The sequence below is a fragment of the Chiloscyllium plagiosum genome, unplaced genomic scaffold, assembly GCF_037043375.1.
Source record: "Chiloscyllium plagiosum isolate Xiang-an unplaced genomic scaffold, Cpla_swu_hap1 HiC_scaffold_5, whole genome shotgun sequence".
Taxonomy (NCBI): domain Eukaryota; kingdom Metazoa; phylum Chordata; class Chondrichthyes; order Orectolobiformes; family Hemiscylliidae; genus Chiloscyllium; species Chiloscyllium plagiosum.
In genome coordinates this window covers 45,887,276-45,905,632 of record NW_028270143.1, presented here as the reverse complement: position 1 = coordinate 45,905,632, position 18,357 = coordinate 45,887,276, and the positions used below count along the sequence as shown (strand labels likewise).

The 18,357-nt window shown below is 40.4% G+C and overlaps 1 protein-coding gene across 2 annotated transcripts in view; it reads left to right on the top strand.

Moving 5' to 3' along the window:
- slc25a13 (solute carrier family 25 member 13) overlaps positions 1–18,357 on the top strand; it is a 280,692-nt gene that overhangs the window by 97,063 nt on the left and 165,272 nt on the right. For both annotated transcript variants that reach the window (XM_043689904.2, XM_087986841.1), the window contains one exon: positions 10,093–10,208. In XM_043689904.2, the coding sequence (XP_043545839.1) occupies positions 10,093–10,208 (116 nt within the window). The remainder of the gene's footprint in view (positions 1–10,092; positions 10,209–18,357) is intronic.

Here is an 18,357-nt window from a genome sequence, read left to right as displayed (position 1 = left end):
TTTCAAGATTGTTATGAAAAAGGACAGGAGCGGCCTGAAATCAAAGTTCTCGAGTGGGGTAAGACTGATTTTTAAAAAAATATATATTTTTATTGAAGAACAGATTTTTTAAAAATATTACAAGAAATACAAAACAATACAAAGAAAGAACACAAAAAATTTTTAAAACTCAAACCACCCTCATGTACAAATGTATAAATGTATACAAAAAGTATGAAAAACCCAACTAACAACTTAACTAAATAAATAATAAGGAACAAACTAATAAATAATAATACAGCTCAGAAAAACAATACATTAACTCTCGAATATCGAGAGCATTAATTTTCACATTCATACATTTGCAGTTTCCCCTCTCTGGATATTGGAATCGTAAAGCACAATTGTTATGGCTGTATAAAAGCCCTTATTAGTGCTGCAGACAAATCTGTGTCCAGGTATGTAAAAAGGGCCAGCATGTCTTATAGAAATTCTCAGTTTTGTGGTGTACCATACTTGTAAGAAAATCCAAGGGGATAACAATCTTAAACCAACCTGACAGGCCCAGGGGATTTTCTGACATCTAGCCTAACGATATATTCTTTCTTGCGAAGAAAGTGAGGATGTTGAAAAGTTTTTTCTTATGTGCATCTACAGGAAATACACTGGGCAGGCCAAGAAGAGAAGAGATCGGGTCCTTCTCCACCCTAACACCCAAAGTCTCCTCCATTGTACCCGCTCCAGTATGTTTGAAGCCTATCACAGGACCAGAGACAATGGTTAAGAGTGCCCGTACTAACTTTACACTTGGGGCATGTTAAAGATACTCCTGGTTTAAATTTTGACAAACGATCCAGAGCCAAGTGGACCCTGTGGAGAATCTTCAGCTGTAAAGCATGGGTCCTATTGCAATTTTATATCTTTCTTATGTTTTCCCAAATATCTTACTATGCTTCTGAGGAGACCTCAAAGCCTAGCGCTCTCTCCCACACTCTGCAAAGTTGATCGAACTCAGCTGCTGCTGCTGCTGCCCCCTCACAGTTGATGGTATAAAGTGCTGACAGAAAGTGTACTCATAGAGAACACCCTCCTCTCTATGTCGAATTTGTAGGGATCAGTCAAAAGTGTAAACTTTGAATAAAATCCCTGACTTGGAAAAAAATGAAAGAGATCCCTGCTAGATAGCTCGTATTTCCACGCTAACTGATCAAAAGCCATCATTGTGTCTCCCTCAATGCAGGGCACACCCCTAGCTGCCCAATGTTTGAATCCTGAATCCATCATTCCCAGTTGAAACCCGGCTCCCCAGTATAAGCATAAGAAAAATGTTTTACCAATATTGCCTTCTCTTTGCCGAATTGCCCTCTATGCTTTAACAGTATTGATAACTGTTGGGTTATGGCAATGTTCCTTAATTGTCCTCATTTTGTCCAAAAGTGGCAAGCTAATAAGGGGACACTTTGCCTGAGAGGTTTTGATATCTAATCATTTAAAACAGGGTCCCCACAAGCCCACTTACTCACGTAAGATAAAAGTGAGCTTAGCTGATGGTTAATGGTTGATGTGAGACAATTGTACTTTGAATAATTTAATAAGGGGCCGCTTATGATGCCAAATAAAAGAACTGAACCAGTCGTTCAGTCAACTGAATGTTTGCTTATCAAAAATCAGCAAGAGCATTTGTATAGGATACAACAAACTATGGGGGAGAATATTCATTTTAATAAGAGCTATCTGACCTAACCATGAGACCAGAAGTGCCTCACATCTTTGAAGATCTTGTTTGATTTTGTTGAATAATTGAACAACATTAGCTTTAAACAACTGATCAAGAACTGCAATGATGAATATGGCCAAAAACATAACCCCCCCCCGCTATGACCACTTAAATGGGAATTGAGATTCGCCCTCATGACCTAGCACCTTCGTAAGACTACCCACAGGTATAGCCTCTGATTTTGCAAAATTAATCTTGTACCCCAAAAAGTGCCAAACGAGCTGATACATTGTATTGGGTGAGGCACCAAAATTGCTGGATTTGACAAAAAAATGAGGACATCGTCCTCATGCAAAGAAATCTTATGTAGTTTTGACACCACTTCTGGAGCTGATTGGGGTCCCTTTGAATGGCCTCCGCCAACTGTTCAATTACCAATGTAAAAAGCAATAGCGAAAAGGACAGTCCGACAGATACTAAAATTGCTTGATTGTACCCCGTTGGTGATGGCTGCAGTGAGAGGGTCGCTGCAGAGAACTTTTATCAATCTTACAAAGGCTTCGCCCAAGCCAAACTGCTGTAGAGTATAAAAAAGGTACGGCTATTCAACTTGGTCAAATTCCTTCTCAGCATCTAGAAAAAATACCAGTCTCTGTATTGACTGGTATTGACACGCTTGAATTACATTAGGCTGCCTTCCAACATTATTGGAGGATCTGCGGCCCCTTATGAAGCCCATATGGTCCTCTTTAACAGTAGAAAGTAACACAATTTCCAGCCTTAACACAAGAGTCTTAGAAAGGATTTCCAAGTCAACATTTAAGAGTGAAATGTGCCTTTAAGAAGCACAGTCCTCTGGGACCTTCCCTTTTTTAAGAATAAGTGAAATATCGGCATCTCTCAGGGATGGCGGGAGATGATCATGACTGTATGAGTCATTGAACATGTTGAGCATTGGGCCTGTTAATCTGCTTATAAATTTCTTACAAACTTCCCTGGGATGTCCATCAGGACTTTTTCACTCTGAAGCTGCTTCACAGCCTCCTGCACCTCATGCTCTGATAAGGGGGCATTGAGAAAAGACTGTTGTTTGGGGGTCACACCCAGAAGCTCCAGATCCTTGAAAAAAAGACTCCACCTTGGCCTGCCCCTCCTCACAACCCTCAGATTCGTATAATTCAGAATAAAATCTGAAATGCTGCATTCATCTTTTTGGAATCATATGTTAGCTTCCCAGACTGTTCCCTAATCGACATAATAGCTTGAGGGGCACTACTTCTCCTGGTGAGATATGTTAGGTACTTGCCTGGTTTGTCACCATGCTAATATAACCTTCGTTTTGCTAAAGTAAGCTCCTTTTTTGCTGTCTGCGGGAGCACGGAATTCAGTGCAGACCGCAGCGCCATAATCCTCTAGCTTGGCCAACGAGGACCTGTCAAAGTAAGTCTTCTTGGTTGCCTTCAACCGTGCGTTAAGGAGACTTTGCTGCTCGCCCTTCTGCCACTTCCTACTCGCAGAGTAGGAGATAACTGACCCCCTGGCATAGGTTATGGCAGTTTCCCAAAGGACAGATGGGCTACTAATTGAGCCTGAATTAATGCTTAGGAACGCTCTAAGTTCCTTGGAGAAGTACACCACAAACTTACTATCCTTCATGATAAAGGGATCCATTCGCCAGTGCTTCAGGCCCACTATGGTATTCTTAACCTTAACCAACAGGTACAGTGGAGCATAACTGGAGATAGTAATATTATCAATAGTACAAGATGCCACCAAGTCCAGGTTTGCCGCAGGAGTCAGAAAAAAAATCAATCCTGGTGTGACACCTGTGTGGATAAGAAAAAAACGTAAAATCCCTGCCTGTAGGGTGGAGATGCCTCCAGACATCCACCAACTCTAACTCCACACACAGGTCCACTAACTGTTTAGTTTGTATAGAGGGTATTGGGGGGCCTTTGGGCAACCTGTCTACTGTGGGATCCATGAGACAATTAAAATCTCTCCCAACGACAAATGCCGAGACTCGAGACTGATCAATTTAGAGAACGCATCTACCAGAAATTTGAGGGGATAAACCAGAGGCTAGTAAACATTTAAAACATCATATTCTTCCCTGTTTATCAGGGCTTTGAGGATTACAAACCTCTCGTGTATGTCTTTAATACATTCTAGTAAACTGGGAGATTCCTCCTCATCAGTATAGCCACCCCCCTACTTCTGGTGTTAAAAGATGAAAAAGACGAGAGTACCTTTTTCCTCTTAATTGGTGAGTGACTCCCCTTGATGTTCCAGGTACACCATGTAATCAAGTCATTAGCCATAACCTTCTGTAGTAACATTTAGATTCCAGAGAGGCGGAACCCAAATTATGCATGTAGGTTTGCTCGCTGAGGTTCGTTTTCATACATTTCGTCACCATACTAAGTAACAGCTTCAGTGAGCCTCCGGATGAAGTACTGGTGGTGTAGCCTGCTTTCTATTTATATGTTTGGGTTTCCTTGGGTTGGTGATGCCATTTCCTATGATGATATCATTTCCTGTTCTTTTTCTCAGGTGGTGGTAAATGGGATCCATGTCAATGTGTTAGTTGATAGAGTTTGATTGGAATGCCATGCTCCTAGGAATTCTCGTGTGTGTGTCTCTGTTTGGCTTGTCCTTGGATGGATATGTTGTCCCAGTTGAAGTGGTTTCCTTCCTCATCGGTATATAAGAATAATAGTGAGAGTGGGTCATGTCTTTTTGTGGCTAATTGGTGTTCATGTATCCCGGTGGCTAGTTTTCTGCCTGTTTGTCCAATGTAATGTTTGTTACAGTTGCAAGGTATTTTGTAAATGACATTAGTTTTGCTTGTTGTCTGTATAGGGTCTTTCAAGTTTATTAGCTGCTGTTTTAGTGTGTTGGTGGGTTTGTGGGCTACCATGATGCCAAGGGGTCTGAGTAGTCTGGCAGTCATTTCAGAGATGTCTATGATGTAGGAGAGAGTGGCTAGGCGTTCTGGACACATTTAGTCTGCTTGTTTGGGTTTGTTGCTGAGAAATCTGCAGTCTGTGTTCATTGGGTACCCGTTCTTTTTGAATACACTGTATAAGTGATTTTCCTCTGCATAGTTCCTCTGTGATGCAGTGTGTGGTGCCTCATTGAAATAATATTCAATGAGGCTGTAGAACTCGAATGACAAATTGCCGAGCCTTAGTGTGCAAAATCCATTGAACATAAAAACTACATAAACTAAAACCACTACAGTTAAGAAACCTGCAAAGCTATCAAAGACTCTATACAACAAAAACAAACCAACATATTGGGGCGGCACGGTGGCTCAGTGGTTAGCACTGATGTTTCACAGCTCCAGGGACCAAGGTTCAATTCCTGCCTTGGGCAACTGTCTGTGTGGAGTGCACATTCTCCTTGTGTCTGTGGGTTTCCTCCGTGTGCTCTGGTTTCCTCCCACAATCCAAAGATGTGCAGGTCAGGTGAATTGGCCGTGCTAAATTGCCCATAGTGTTTGGTGCATTAGTCAGGGGTAAATATAAGGTAGCGGAATAGGTCCGGGTGGGTTACGGGCCGGTGTGGACTTGTTAGGCCGAAGGGCCTGTTTCCATACTGTAAGGAATCTAAATCTAAATAAAGCGCCAATGGCGTTGAATAGGGAAACTCACCCCCTGCCCAAAGGGGGCGTCGACCCATCCCAAAAACCAACTTCCCATCCCGCTTTCAGTATAGCAGCCAGGGCATTTAAATACCTGAACCGTGCATAAACTGCCTGTAAGTAGGCATCTAGTCATTCCAACCATATTTTCTCCTTCTCGCTAGAGCCGCACCACAAACACAAGCAGCATAGAAAGAAAATACATCATGGAATAACAATGTGAAAAAAATATTTTGAAAAAAAAAGTACCCATCCATCCTTTGGTATAACATAACTTTAGAAGCTGGAAGTAAACATCCCAGCCACCTCTTAATCCCAGCAGATTAAGTCAGTTTGTCCACAAAGTCTCTTTCCTTCTCCGATGTGTCAAAGCGAAGCACCGCTGGATACCTCAGGGAGTACTGGATCCTGAGCTCCCTCAGTCTTTTCTTGATGCTATCATAGGATTTTCTTTTCTGGATCACTGCCGCTGAGAAGTCCTGAAAGAATATGATCTTAGGGCCTTCGGATCCTTACCCTGGATTCTGGAAGCTTCCACGATTCTCTCCTTATCTCTATAGTGATGAAACCACACCAAGATAGGACGAGGACGTTGGTCCAGACCTGACCTCTGCGCCATGAGCCGGTGAGCCCTCCCCCGCCTCAAGCTTCCCATTCCAGCCTCCAAGTTATGGAATTTCGACAACCAGTTCTCAATAAATTCCACTGGTCACTCACCTTCCTTACCCTCTGGCAGACTGACAATCCGAATTTTTTTTTCTTCTGCCCCTGTTCTTGAGGTCATCAAACTGGTCAAGCAAATTATGGATCTGTTTCTCCAGGGCCTGGATCCTATCCTTGGAGGAACCGGTATCAGCTTCCACCACTCTGACTCTGCGTTCTACCTCATCCATCCTTTTTTTGTGGTCTCCCAGCTGCTGTTCATGCCTTTGCAGCATGATAGAGATCGGGGCTGTTTCTCCTCTATCTTCCCCTACATCTCGCGAGATTTTGCGAGCTCTTTCACCAGGACTGCGGCCCGGCCTCGAACATACCTGCTCTTTTCTTCGGCATCCCAGGATGGTGAAAACAGAGGTAAGTTGTTCTCAAACAGTTTCCTGGGACTCCACGACTTTTCCAAAGTCCCAGGATTTCGCCATGGTCTGGGGAGGGTAGGTTAGGACTTCGTCCCGCTTGCAATGTGGTGGGGAGCTCTGCAACATGATCTTTCTAGATTGTCGCCATCTTGGATCCCAGGGGAAGGCTGATTTTAATAAGATCAAATATGATTTAGACAGACTGAACTGGGAGCAGACACATTTTAGGTTAATCTGACTCAGAACAGTGGGATGCATTCATACAGAAAATATGGAGAGAACAGGACCAACATTTGCCAATAAAGAAGTAGCATAGAACAATCACATTCTGTAAACATGGGATATCAAGGAATATGCAGGATTGGATGAAGAAAAAGGAAAGCTTATAGTAAGTATCAAGGGTTCAAAACAGCAAAAGCTGTAGAGTAATGCAGAATGGGCAGGAGGAATGTTAAAATGGAGATTAAGAGAGCTAAAAGGGGGCAAGCAAGGATGCTGGTAGATACATTAATGAAAAATCCTAAGTTGCTTTGCAGGTATATTGAATATAAAAGGCTGATGGAAAGGCTAATGAACGGACTACAGTAGTAAATTTTGCACGGAGCCAGAATATGTAGGCAGAGTTCTAAATGAGTATTTTGAATCAGTGAGAGGAGAAAATACGTGTATAGAACTCACGGAGAAGGTCTATGATACAATTAAATTTAGCAAAGACAGGATGGAGGTTCTAAGTAGTCTCCCCTTGGGCAGGACATATGAAGGAACACATGATAAATGTAAGGATCCTGGGAAGCACCAAGGATCAGAAGGGCCTTTGTATTTATTTAAAAAAATCTTTGGATTCACTACTTAGAACACAATACCCCTGTTAATGAAAGCCAAAACACCACAGACACAAGACTGACTGGTCTGTAATTGCCAGGGATTTCCCTATTGCCCTTCTTGAAAAGAGGAACAACATTTGCCTCCTTCCAATCCTCCAGTACGACTCCTGTGGAGAGTGAGGAGGCAAATATCCTCGCCAGCAGCTTAGCAATCTCCTTTCTCGCTTCCCGGAGCAGCATAGGATAAATCTGGTCTGGCCCTGGGGACTTATCAATCTTAATGTTTTCCAAATGTTCTAGCACATCATCTTCATCAATCTTGATCTGGTCAAGACTGTATCCCAAGTCCTCTAAGTTTTCATTTACAACAAGTTCCCTTTCCGTGGTGAAAACTGAAGCAAAAAACTCATTTAGGGCTTCCCCTATCTGCTCAGACTCCACGCACAAGTTCCCTCCGCTCTCCCTGATCAGCCCTACCTTCTCCCTGATCATTCTCTTATTCCTCACGTATGACTAGAACACCTTTGGGTGCTCCCTAATCCTTCTTGCCAAGCCTTTTTCGTGCCCCCTCCTGGCTCTCCTCAGTCCATTTCTGTGCTCCTTTCTAGCAAGCCAGTAATTCTCTAAAGCTGTGCTAGATCCTTGCTACCTCCACCTTACGTAAGCTGCCTTCTTCCTTTTGACGAGAATATCCTCTTCTTGCCATCCAAGATTCCTTAATCTTACCCCTTCTTACCTGTCTCAGAGGAACAATTCTACTTATTCTGTGCTGTGTTATTATTTCTTCTGTATAGTAGCTAATGAAATCATCCTTTGGTTAACTCAAGCCTGGTTAAATTGGCTCGTTTTAAAAGATACTTTTCTTCCCAGAAAAGCAAAGTTATCCATAAGGGGAAGAATCCCTTTTGAATTAACTTTTTTGCAACCAATCAAGGGCTGGGTAAATAAAGAAAGAGAATCAGTTCAACCCGCCCTCACCTGGCAGCCAATGATTTGGAAGTATACTGTCTGGAACGTTAACAAATTGGGGAACATTACTTTGGATTGATTGTGATATCTGTATGAAAATATTGCTGTCATTCAAAGGAATGTCTAATTTTAAAAAGAATGTTAATAAGGGAACAAATTCATAAATGTGGGAATCCTTGAGGAATCCATGTCTTAAAATCCATTGGCAGATGGCCACCATTTCATGCTGTCTCTTGCCCTCTGTGTGACAACTGAGGGAGAGGGTAAAGATTTGGAGATCTAACATGCCAGATGTGTGCACAATTTGCATGTGATATGTATTTCCTGGCTTCCACATAGTGAACGGGGAGCCCTGACTTCCACATGAAATAGATGAATGCATGCAACTGTTACATATGTTTTGGGTGAAATTGAGCATTAAAGGTTGTGAAGCTGTCTCATTAAATAAGGTTTGTCTTGAGTTAATTTTCGACGGTTTGGCAGGAGTCTGCTGTTGGCTCTGATATTAGCCATATGACACAGTAACTAGTAGAATTGGCACTTCTGTATGCCCTCAGTGTTGAAGGGAGTCCCAGATTTCCATCACTATCTGGTTTGCCAATTCCCAGACAAAGTCCTACAGTTTCCAGTGTAGACACAATAGACTGAATCGTATCTTTTTGCACCATTGCCACTTCCATGTGTTTAAATTGTATGTTTGAGTACAGGAGTAAAGAAATCTTTCTGCAGATATATAGAGCCTTCGTGAGATCATGCCAAGAAAATAGTATACAGTTTTATATAATATCGAAGGAAGGATATAACTCGCATGGGCCGATGAGGTGGGGGGGGGGGGGGGGGGGTTGCAAGAAAGGTTTAGCAGACTGAATTCTGGGATGATGCAGTTGTTCTAAAATGGAAGATAGAGGAGACTAGGCTTTTTTCTTTTGCTCATAGAAAAATGAAAAGTAATCACACTTAAAGCATACAAAGTTTTTAAGAGGGTTCAACAGAATTAAATTCAGAAAGCATGGCCTCGAACCTAGGAACAGAGTACCAGAGTAGGAAGTAGGCCAGTTATGATTGAAATGAGGAATAATTGTTTTACTTGGAGGTAGTGAACCTTTGGAATTCTGTTCTTTGAACATTTACAGAGGCTTAGTCATTGAGTATACACAAAAGCGAGATTAAAACAGTTTATGTATTAAGGATAGCTGGGATAATGGGATAATGTAGGAAAATTGAGAAAATGACCTTAAGATGATCAACCATAATCTAGTTGAATGGCGGAACACTCAACAGGCTGAATGACCCACCATTGCTCCAATTTCCTGTGTTCTTGTAAATGCAAACTAGAAGAATAGATGAATTGTGCTGAGGTTTGCCTAGACATGCTGGAGCAAGGGGAATAGAAAGAAAAAAGATATGGGGGCCTCACATGGCAATATGTATTGGTCATTTCATTATCTATGGTATGCTTTGAAATCACAAAATTCTAGAAGAACCTGGTGTAATTGCTGGGATATTCCTTCTAGGAACATCTTCCACTGACTGCTGGAGTATCTAGATCCAAGGTGAACATTCCCTGGTTTAAATACTGGCAAATACCTGCTCCACAGCAAATGCATCTTATTTATCGATATATCCTGTGGAACAGCTAGTTTCTATGTAAATTTAAATTAATTTTTGTCTTGTTAAAACCAAAAGGAATTTCTTGAATAATGTATATTTAACTTCAGTCTAGCACATGAAATCTTTGAAATCAACAGTTGTGCTGTGTCCTTGACTCAGGTTTGAAGCACTACAGAGACTGATGAAATATTCTATTAAGAATTTGGCCCCCAATTTCCATTGTGGTGAATGTCTGTTTTTTGTTAATATAATTTTATTTTTTATTTGCAGGCTGATCTCCTTTCAAGATTTCCTTGCATTTGAATCTACTTTACGTAAGCCAGATGCCTTATTCATTGTTGCTTTCCAGCTATTCGACAAAAACGGCCAAGGAGAAATCAGCTTTGGTGTGTACTACATGGTGGACAAATGTTGGATAAACAATGAAGATAAAAAGCAAAACTAAAAATGTTGGAAGTCAACGTAAAGCAAGAATTTAGCCAATTCATACTCAAATGAAATGTAATTAATTGATGCTTGAGTGAAACATGGGTTTTCATTTTCAGTCTAGCTTTTTCATCAGAACCAGTATTCTGTCTGAAACGTTAAGCTATTAATTTCTCTATGCTTTTTAACGACTTTGGATTTCCTTCATTTTTTGTTTCTAGTTTATAAACAATGATATGGCTAGTTTTCATTGTTAAGATATTTCTAAGTGCTTTTCTAAAGCATGACTAATGTCTATAGCATTAGATCCCTGGAGGCTGAGAGTTGACCTTATAGAGGTTTGTAAAATCATAAGGAGCATGAATAGGGTAAAGGGACAAGGTATTTTCCCTGGGGTGGGGGAGTCCAGAAATAGAGGGCATAGGTTTGGGGTGAGAGGGGAAAAGTTTAAAAGGGACCTAAGGGGCAACTTTTTCATGCAGAAGGTGGTGCGTGTTTAGAATGAGCTACCAGAAGAAGTGGTGGACACTGGTACAATTACAGCAGTTAAAAGGCATCTGGATAGTTATATGAATAGGAAGAGTTTAGAGGGATATGGGCCAATTGCTGGAAAATGGGAGTAGATTAGATTAGGATCTCTGGTTGGCATGGACGAGTTGGACAAAGGGTTTGTTTCCGTGCTGTACATCTCTATGACTCTATCTGATCTCCATCCCGAAAGTCAATTACTACATGGTATTTTAGTTTCTTGTAGAAACTAGTATAACAATACTCCACTATGCCATTAACGTCTGCAGGCTTTTATTCCTACTTTCTCTGCTCTTCTTGGTTTTCCCATGGATACAATAATCTTATGTCGGTCAATAATGGAGTATATCAATTGTTCTTTATGAAGCAACGTATACTACAATATACTACAATAAAAATACATCACAAGTTCACTTGTATAATGTCTACAATTGCAAGTGACCCAATTTGAGAATTTGTCTGACAATCAGATTGAAGCAGGTCATTAGCCTGCTTTGTCCAGTCATTGACCAGATGACACCTATTCCTGAGATAGCTAGCTATTGCCCTGAGGGACATTGTCTTATACTCCTTTTCATAGAGTCATAGAGATCTACAGCACTAACAAAGGCCCTTTGGTCCATTGTGTCTACACTGGTCATAAACAACCGCCTAACTATTCTAATTCCATTTCCAACACTTAGCCAGTAGCCTTGTCTGCCTTGGCATTGCAATACTACTTAAATGTTATGAGTGTTTCTGCCTCAATCACCCTTACAGGCAATGCGTTCTAGACTCCAACTGTCATTTTTCCTCACATCTCCTTTAAACCGTTTGTCTTTTATCTTAAATCTATGCATCCTGATCATTTCTCCCTCCATCAAGAGGAAAAATTTCTTCCTGTTTACCCTGTCTATGCCCCACATAATTTTATACATCTCAGTCATATTTCCTCTCAACCTCCTCTGCTCTAAGGAATGCAGCCCAGTCTGTCCAGTCTCTCCAACTTAAAGTCTCCAGCCCAGTCAATAGCTTGGTAAATCTCCCCTGTCCCCTCTCTATTGCTATCACATGCCTCCTATAATGTGGCTTCCAGAACAGCATTCAAAACACTAGCTGTGGCCTATCCAACATTCCATTCAGTTCCAGCATTACCTTCCTGCTTTTAAAGACATGCTTTGATAAAGCTGAAAATGTGTTGCTGGAAAAACGCAGCAGGTCAGGCAGCATCCGAGGAGCAGGAGAATCGACGTTTCGGGCATGAGCCCTTCCTGAAGAAGGGCTCATGCCCGAAACGTCGATTCTCCTGCTCCTTGGATGCTGCCTGACCTGCTGTGCTTTTCCAGCAACACATTTCCAGCTCTGATCTCCAGCATCTGCAGTCCTCACTTTCTCCATGCTTTGATAAAGGCGAGTATACCATATGCCTTAACCATTTTATCCACCTGCCCTGATAGTTTAAGGGACCAGTGCATGTGTACACCAAGGTCCCTTTGATCCTCGGTGCTTCCCAGTGTCATAGTGATGTACAGCACAGAAACAGACCCTTCGGTCCAACTCATCCATGCTGACTAGATATCTTAAATAAATCTAGTCCTAGTTGCTGGCATTTGGTCTATATCCCTTTAAACCATCCTATTCATGTATCCATCCAAATGCCTTTTAAATGTTTAATTGTACTAGCCCCCACCACTTCCACTGGCAGCACATTCCATACATGCACCCCTCTTTGTGTGAAAACGTTGTCCGTTAGGTCCCTTTTAAATCTTTCCCCTGTCACCCTAAACCTATGCCCTCTAGTTCTGGACTCCCCCACCCCAGGATAAAGACATTGGCTATTCACCCTTTCCATGCCCCTCATGATTTTATAAACCTCTACAAGATCACCCCTCAACCTCCGATGCTCCAGAGAAAATGGCTCCAGCCTGTTTAGCCTCTCCCTGTAGCTCAAACGCTCCAACCCTGACAAGATCCTTGTAAATCTTTTCTGAACCCTTTCAAATTTTACAACATCCTTCTTATAGCAGGGGGACCAGAATTGCACACAGTATTCTATTAGTGGCCTATCCAATATCCTATACAGATGGAACATGACCTCCCAACTCCTATACTGAGTGCACTGATCAATAAAGACAAGCATACCAAATGGCTTCTTCACTATCTTGTTGACCTGTGACTTTACTTTCAAGGAAGTATGAATCTACACTCTAAGGTATCTTTGCTCAGCAACATTCTGCAGGACCATTAACTGTATAAGTCCTGCTTTGATTTCCCTTTCCAAAATACATCACCTCACACTTATCTAAATTAAGCTCCATCTGCCACTCCTCAACCCATTGGCCCATCTGATCAAGATCCCATTGTACTCTGTGGTAACCTTTTTTTGATAAAGGCAAGTATATCATATGACTTAACCACTTTATCCACCTGTCCTGATGCCTTAAGGGACCAGTCTATGTGCACACCAAGGTCCCTTTGATTCTCAGTGCCACCAATTTTGGTGTTCTCTGCAAACTTACTAACCATACCTCCAAGTTCATATCTAAATCATTTATATAAATGACAAAAAGCCCTACTGTCCATCATGTGTTCTTTAGCCTGGTTTATCGTGTCCAGTATACAACCTTATTTATCTGGGTTGAATTCCATTTGCCACTGATGAGCCCACCTGACCAGCCATTTATATCCTCTTGTAGTCTAAAGCTATCTTCCTCACTATTTACCACCCCACCAATTTTTGTATTGACTGCAATCCTAATGTTTAATCCTCCAATGTTCAAGTCTGAATCATTTTATATAAATCAAAAACAACATTGACTCCGTGGGAGACCACTGAATACTAACTAACATTTAAAAACACCCCCCCTCAACCATCACTCTTTACTTCCTGCCACTCAGGATGCCATTGTGCATCCAATTTACAAAATTTCCTTGGATCCTATGGGCTCTTATCTTTGCTATCAGTCTCCCATGCAGGATGTTTTAAAAAGCCTTGCAGAAGTCCAGGTGGACTACATCAAAAGCATTGGCTTCCCCAAACCCCTGGTCACCTGTTCCAGAAATTCAAATAAGATGGTCAGACATGCCCTCCCCATCACAAAACTAATAACATGTGGCCCAGGAATGGATCATACCCAAAGTATACTATAAAATACAGTGGTGCCTCGAAATCCGAATTTAATTCGTTCCAGGAGGCTGTTCAGATTGCACAAAGTTCGAATTCCGAAACTATTTTCCCCATAAGAAATAATGGAAAGTGAATTAATCCGTTTCTGGACCCCCAAAAAAACATTTTCAAGACATTTTTAATAAAAGCAAGAAATAAATGTAATAACATGAAAATAACTTGATTACTTTCGTGAGGAGTGCTAATGGTGAATGCATTTATTTGCTTCACTGCTCTTCTTGGGTGCAGTGGTGAATGCACAAGGGTGATAATTTAAAAAACCAGCACAAATCACGAGGTGAACTAGTGATGGACACACGAGAGATGCTTTCACAACTACTTCTGGGGACGAACTGAACAAACAATGTGTGACCTGAATGGTGTGTGGTGTTCGGATTCTGAAAACATGTTCAGATTTTAGGGCAAAATTTTCTCGAAATAATTATTCGGATTCCGATTTGTTCGAACAATAGGGCGTTCGAATTCCGGGGTCACCACTGTATTACAATAATAGTGATCATCACATGTTCACACCTATCATGGTTACAATTGCAAGTGGTGCTGACTGTTCTTAACTAATCCCTGCCTCTATAAATGCAGGTTAATTTTGTCTTTCAGAATTGCTGGCAAGCTTCCCCACCACAGTGATTAGACTAACTGTAATTTCCTGGTTTATCGCTTACTCCCTTCTTGTGTAATGGTGCCACATAGGGTCTCCTCCAGTCCTCTGGCACCTCTCCTGTGGCCAGAAAGGAATTGAAATGTTTTGCAAGCATCCCTGCAATTTTCTCAATCCACAACCTGGGATACATTTCATCTGGCCCTGAAGGTTTACCTAATTTCAAGCCTGCCAGACCACTCAGAACCTCCTGTCTGTCTATACAGTACTAATTTCTTGAATTGTATCACAGATCTCCTCTTTGATTTCTATACTCAGACTATCCCTCATGAGTAAACAGCAACTATAGTCATTTAGAACCATACCTACATACTCTTGTTCCACACACCATTAATATACCTGCAAAACAACTTAAGATTTTTCTTTTAAATTACCTGCCAGTATCCTTTTTTAATCCCCTTTTATGTCTCCTAATCTCCCTTTTAAATTCACTCTTGCACATTCTACATTGTAGGGCTTGTGCTATTTTGAGCCCTCAGTATCTGACACAAGTCTCCCTTTTTCTCTCAATCCAAGGCTGTATATCAGTTTATATCCAGCATTCACAAGATTTGATGGTCTGACACTTTTTTTTTCTTAAGAATGTTTACCCTGTATTCTCCATATTTCCTTCTTGAATACATCCCACTGTTCTGAGACAGAATTACTCAAAAGTATCTGCTCCCAGTCCACTCTGGCCAAATCTTAACTGATCTTATTAAAGTCAGCTTTGCCCCAGTTGAGAACTTTGATTTCAGGCCGATCCTTATCTTTTCTATAACAATAACATAACAATCCTTGATCAATTCTTGACACTGCTGTCTCCAGCAATTGTTCAGTTGACCATTGGCAAACAAATGTGTCATGTCTACCGCAGCCAGTTATCTTTCACTCATTCAGGCATCTGCTTCCTTTCCCTTGAAGGGGGTTTGTGCTGCAATCTTGCTGAACCTTGACCCAGCCCACCCTGTTCATGGTTGCTCATATAGGCTATTTCCTCGGATGACAGAAAAGCTGCAATCAACCATATGTTCACACTGTGGTCGACTGAATTTTCTTTAGCTAACAAATAGTGACCAATTCAGTCCATTTCCTACTGAGTTCAACACTTAACTTAAACACACATTCCTTCAGAAAACACTTTATGACACCACCTGACTGACTTTTCAGGTTTTTCTCATTTTGGTTACCTGCACCTTCTCAGGTTAGTTTCTGCTGTAAAGATTGGATGCATGGTGAAAAATCACATGCTACTATACAGTTAACCTTTTTAAGAAATTGTTTTTTTTTTACTAAAACTAATCTGTTGTGTAAGTTTTTAACTACATCTGTATTTTGAAGTGGACCTCTTCCAAGAAAGCTTATTGCTCAAACAGAAGATGACATGCGTTTTATTATTGACCTAGTTAGAAACCTTATTTGTCAGAAACAAAATTATGAATTGCTGCACAGAATGTTATTGACTCTTTCTAGTAAACATCTTTCTACTTCTTTATTCATAATTCTGCAATTCACTGCTCCTCCTTTTGCCTCCTCCTTTTGCCTGTACACTATTAGAACTGATGTGTCATTATGCTATCTTGAAAGAAGATTGAATTGCAGTTAATCTAGGAAATGAAATAATTATATTGTCAGTAGTCAATGCATGCATTTTCTAGTTGCGGTATTTTTAAAATACCATTGCGAAGATCACCTTTGGGCTTGTAATTATAGTTTGACAGATATAAATGGAATAGACACAGTTTAAGTGAGGCATTATTAACAAAAAAATGAAGAACAATCGATGCCCAAGTTAATGATACAGGATAATAGTATAAATATTGAAACTCTAATCAGGGGTTTTTTAATGGTTGCAAATACTTTTATATCCTGATGATACCACTTTTATGTAAATACTTACTTTTTTTAGTTGTATGTTTATGATTGGTTTGTTGCATAACCCATTAATGTATTTTTAACAAAAGGAAAATATGAATTTGACTATAACCCTTTAAATACCACTTACATAATTTTAGAAAACTATGTACAGTTCTGATTGCTCTGCTTATAGGAAGAATTTATTAAACTCGGAGCAGAAAAGATTTATAAAGATGTTGCCAGGACTGAAGGGTTTGAGCTATAGGGAGAGGCTGAATAGAATGGGGCATTTTCCCCCTGGAATGTCAGAGGCTGAGGAGTGACGTTTATAGAGGTTTATAAAATCATGAGGGGCATGGATAGGTGAAGAATAAAGGTTTTTTTTCATATGGAGGGGGAGTCCAAAACTAGAGAGCGTAGGTTTAAGAAGAGAGGGGAAAGATTTTAAAAAGGTTTATGCATGTGGTGTATGTATGGAACAAGCTGCCAGAGGAAGTGATGGAGGCGGATACAATTATAACACTTAAGAGGTAGTTGGATGGCTATATGAATAGGAAGGATTTAGAGGGATATGGGTCAAATTCTGGCAAATGGGACTAGGTCATGTTGGGATGTCTGGTGGTGTGGACAAGTTGGACAGAAGGGTCTGACTATATAGGAAGCGAGAAACTATTTCTCCTTTTTACACAATCTAAATCTTTCTTTTTTAAGATCTGTAGCATGAATGTACTTTATTATGATCTCAGTTGAGACCAGTGACTGTTTAACAGAAATTTGAAGTCCCAGTTATTCATTGACAGAATTACATCAAGATTTCGTGTTGAAAACAAAACTTTAATTGTACAATATTAAACAGCTAGTAATATTAACAATAGTATTTCATGAAGTATTTTACCTTTAAATCTAACTTAAAATCTCAATAGATCACATGCCATCCTAATTCGGTTTGTACCCAAAAGTTTCCTAAAACTTTACAAAGTCTTGAAGGTTTTTTTGCTTTTCCCAGACCAAACCCAAGGTGTGTTGTAACTCTCAGAAATTCATTTAACTCTGCTCAGTATTTCTGTATTCTGTGAGCTTTGACATTACTTGGGATTCTTCCACTATGAACCAGCTAGGTGAACCCCCCTCCATCAACATCTTTTGACTTTTGACTCCCTGCTTCAAGCATACATTCTTGCATGGTGATATGTGATAACTCTTTGCCACTGGTATCAGTTGTTTTACAATCTCCTAGCCATTACACAACATTGCTGTGGTAGCTTTCTTTCTATGTCCGTTCCCAGAAACTGGTTTTCCGTTTTGGTGAAAACTTGTACAGGCAAAAACCAAAAATCAAATAAAGACCACCCTCCAAACTATCCTCTTGGCAATAGGGCACCCATGAGATGTCACAGATTGAGGACAAACTGATTTTAGAAAAGTCTCTATTTCTGGAACCCACATGAATAAATGTTATCTTTTATTGCAGTAGCTGCAATCTTATTAGAGTAGCTGGCTTTATCACAAAGCAAAGAGGGAATTGATCACCTGTTTTTTATTGTATCCTGATATAGAGTATGGATATGGATTTTTGAATTCTATTGATTGACTTTAATACCTGGGACTTTAATAGACCAAAATGGTTGCAAGTTAGGACTGAGCACTGACTTGAAATTACCGAGGCAATCACTTAGCAAAGCAGGTTGGCTGAGCTTTCATGAAATCAAAGCAGAATGAATAAAATTCTCTAAACTGGAACTATGATTTTATCAAAGGACATTTACCCATCAAGCATCTAAACATCCTCTTCTATTTTGATTTACACCTTCTGATGAGTTTCAAAAATTGAAGATGACAAACATCATCTGCAATTATCAAACTTGGAAATAATGAAGTCATATTCATAAATACACAAACCAGCTTTCATTTTAGGGAATTG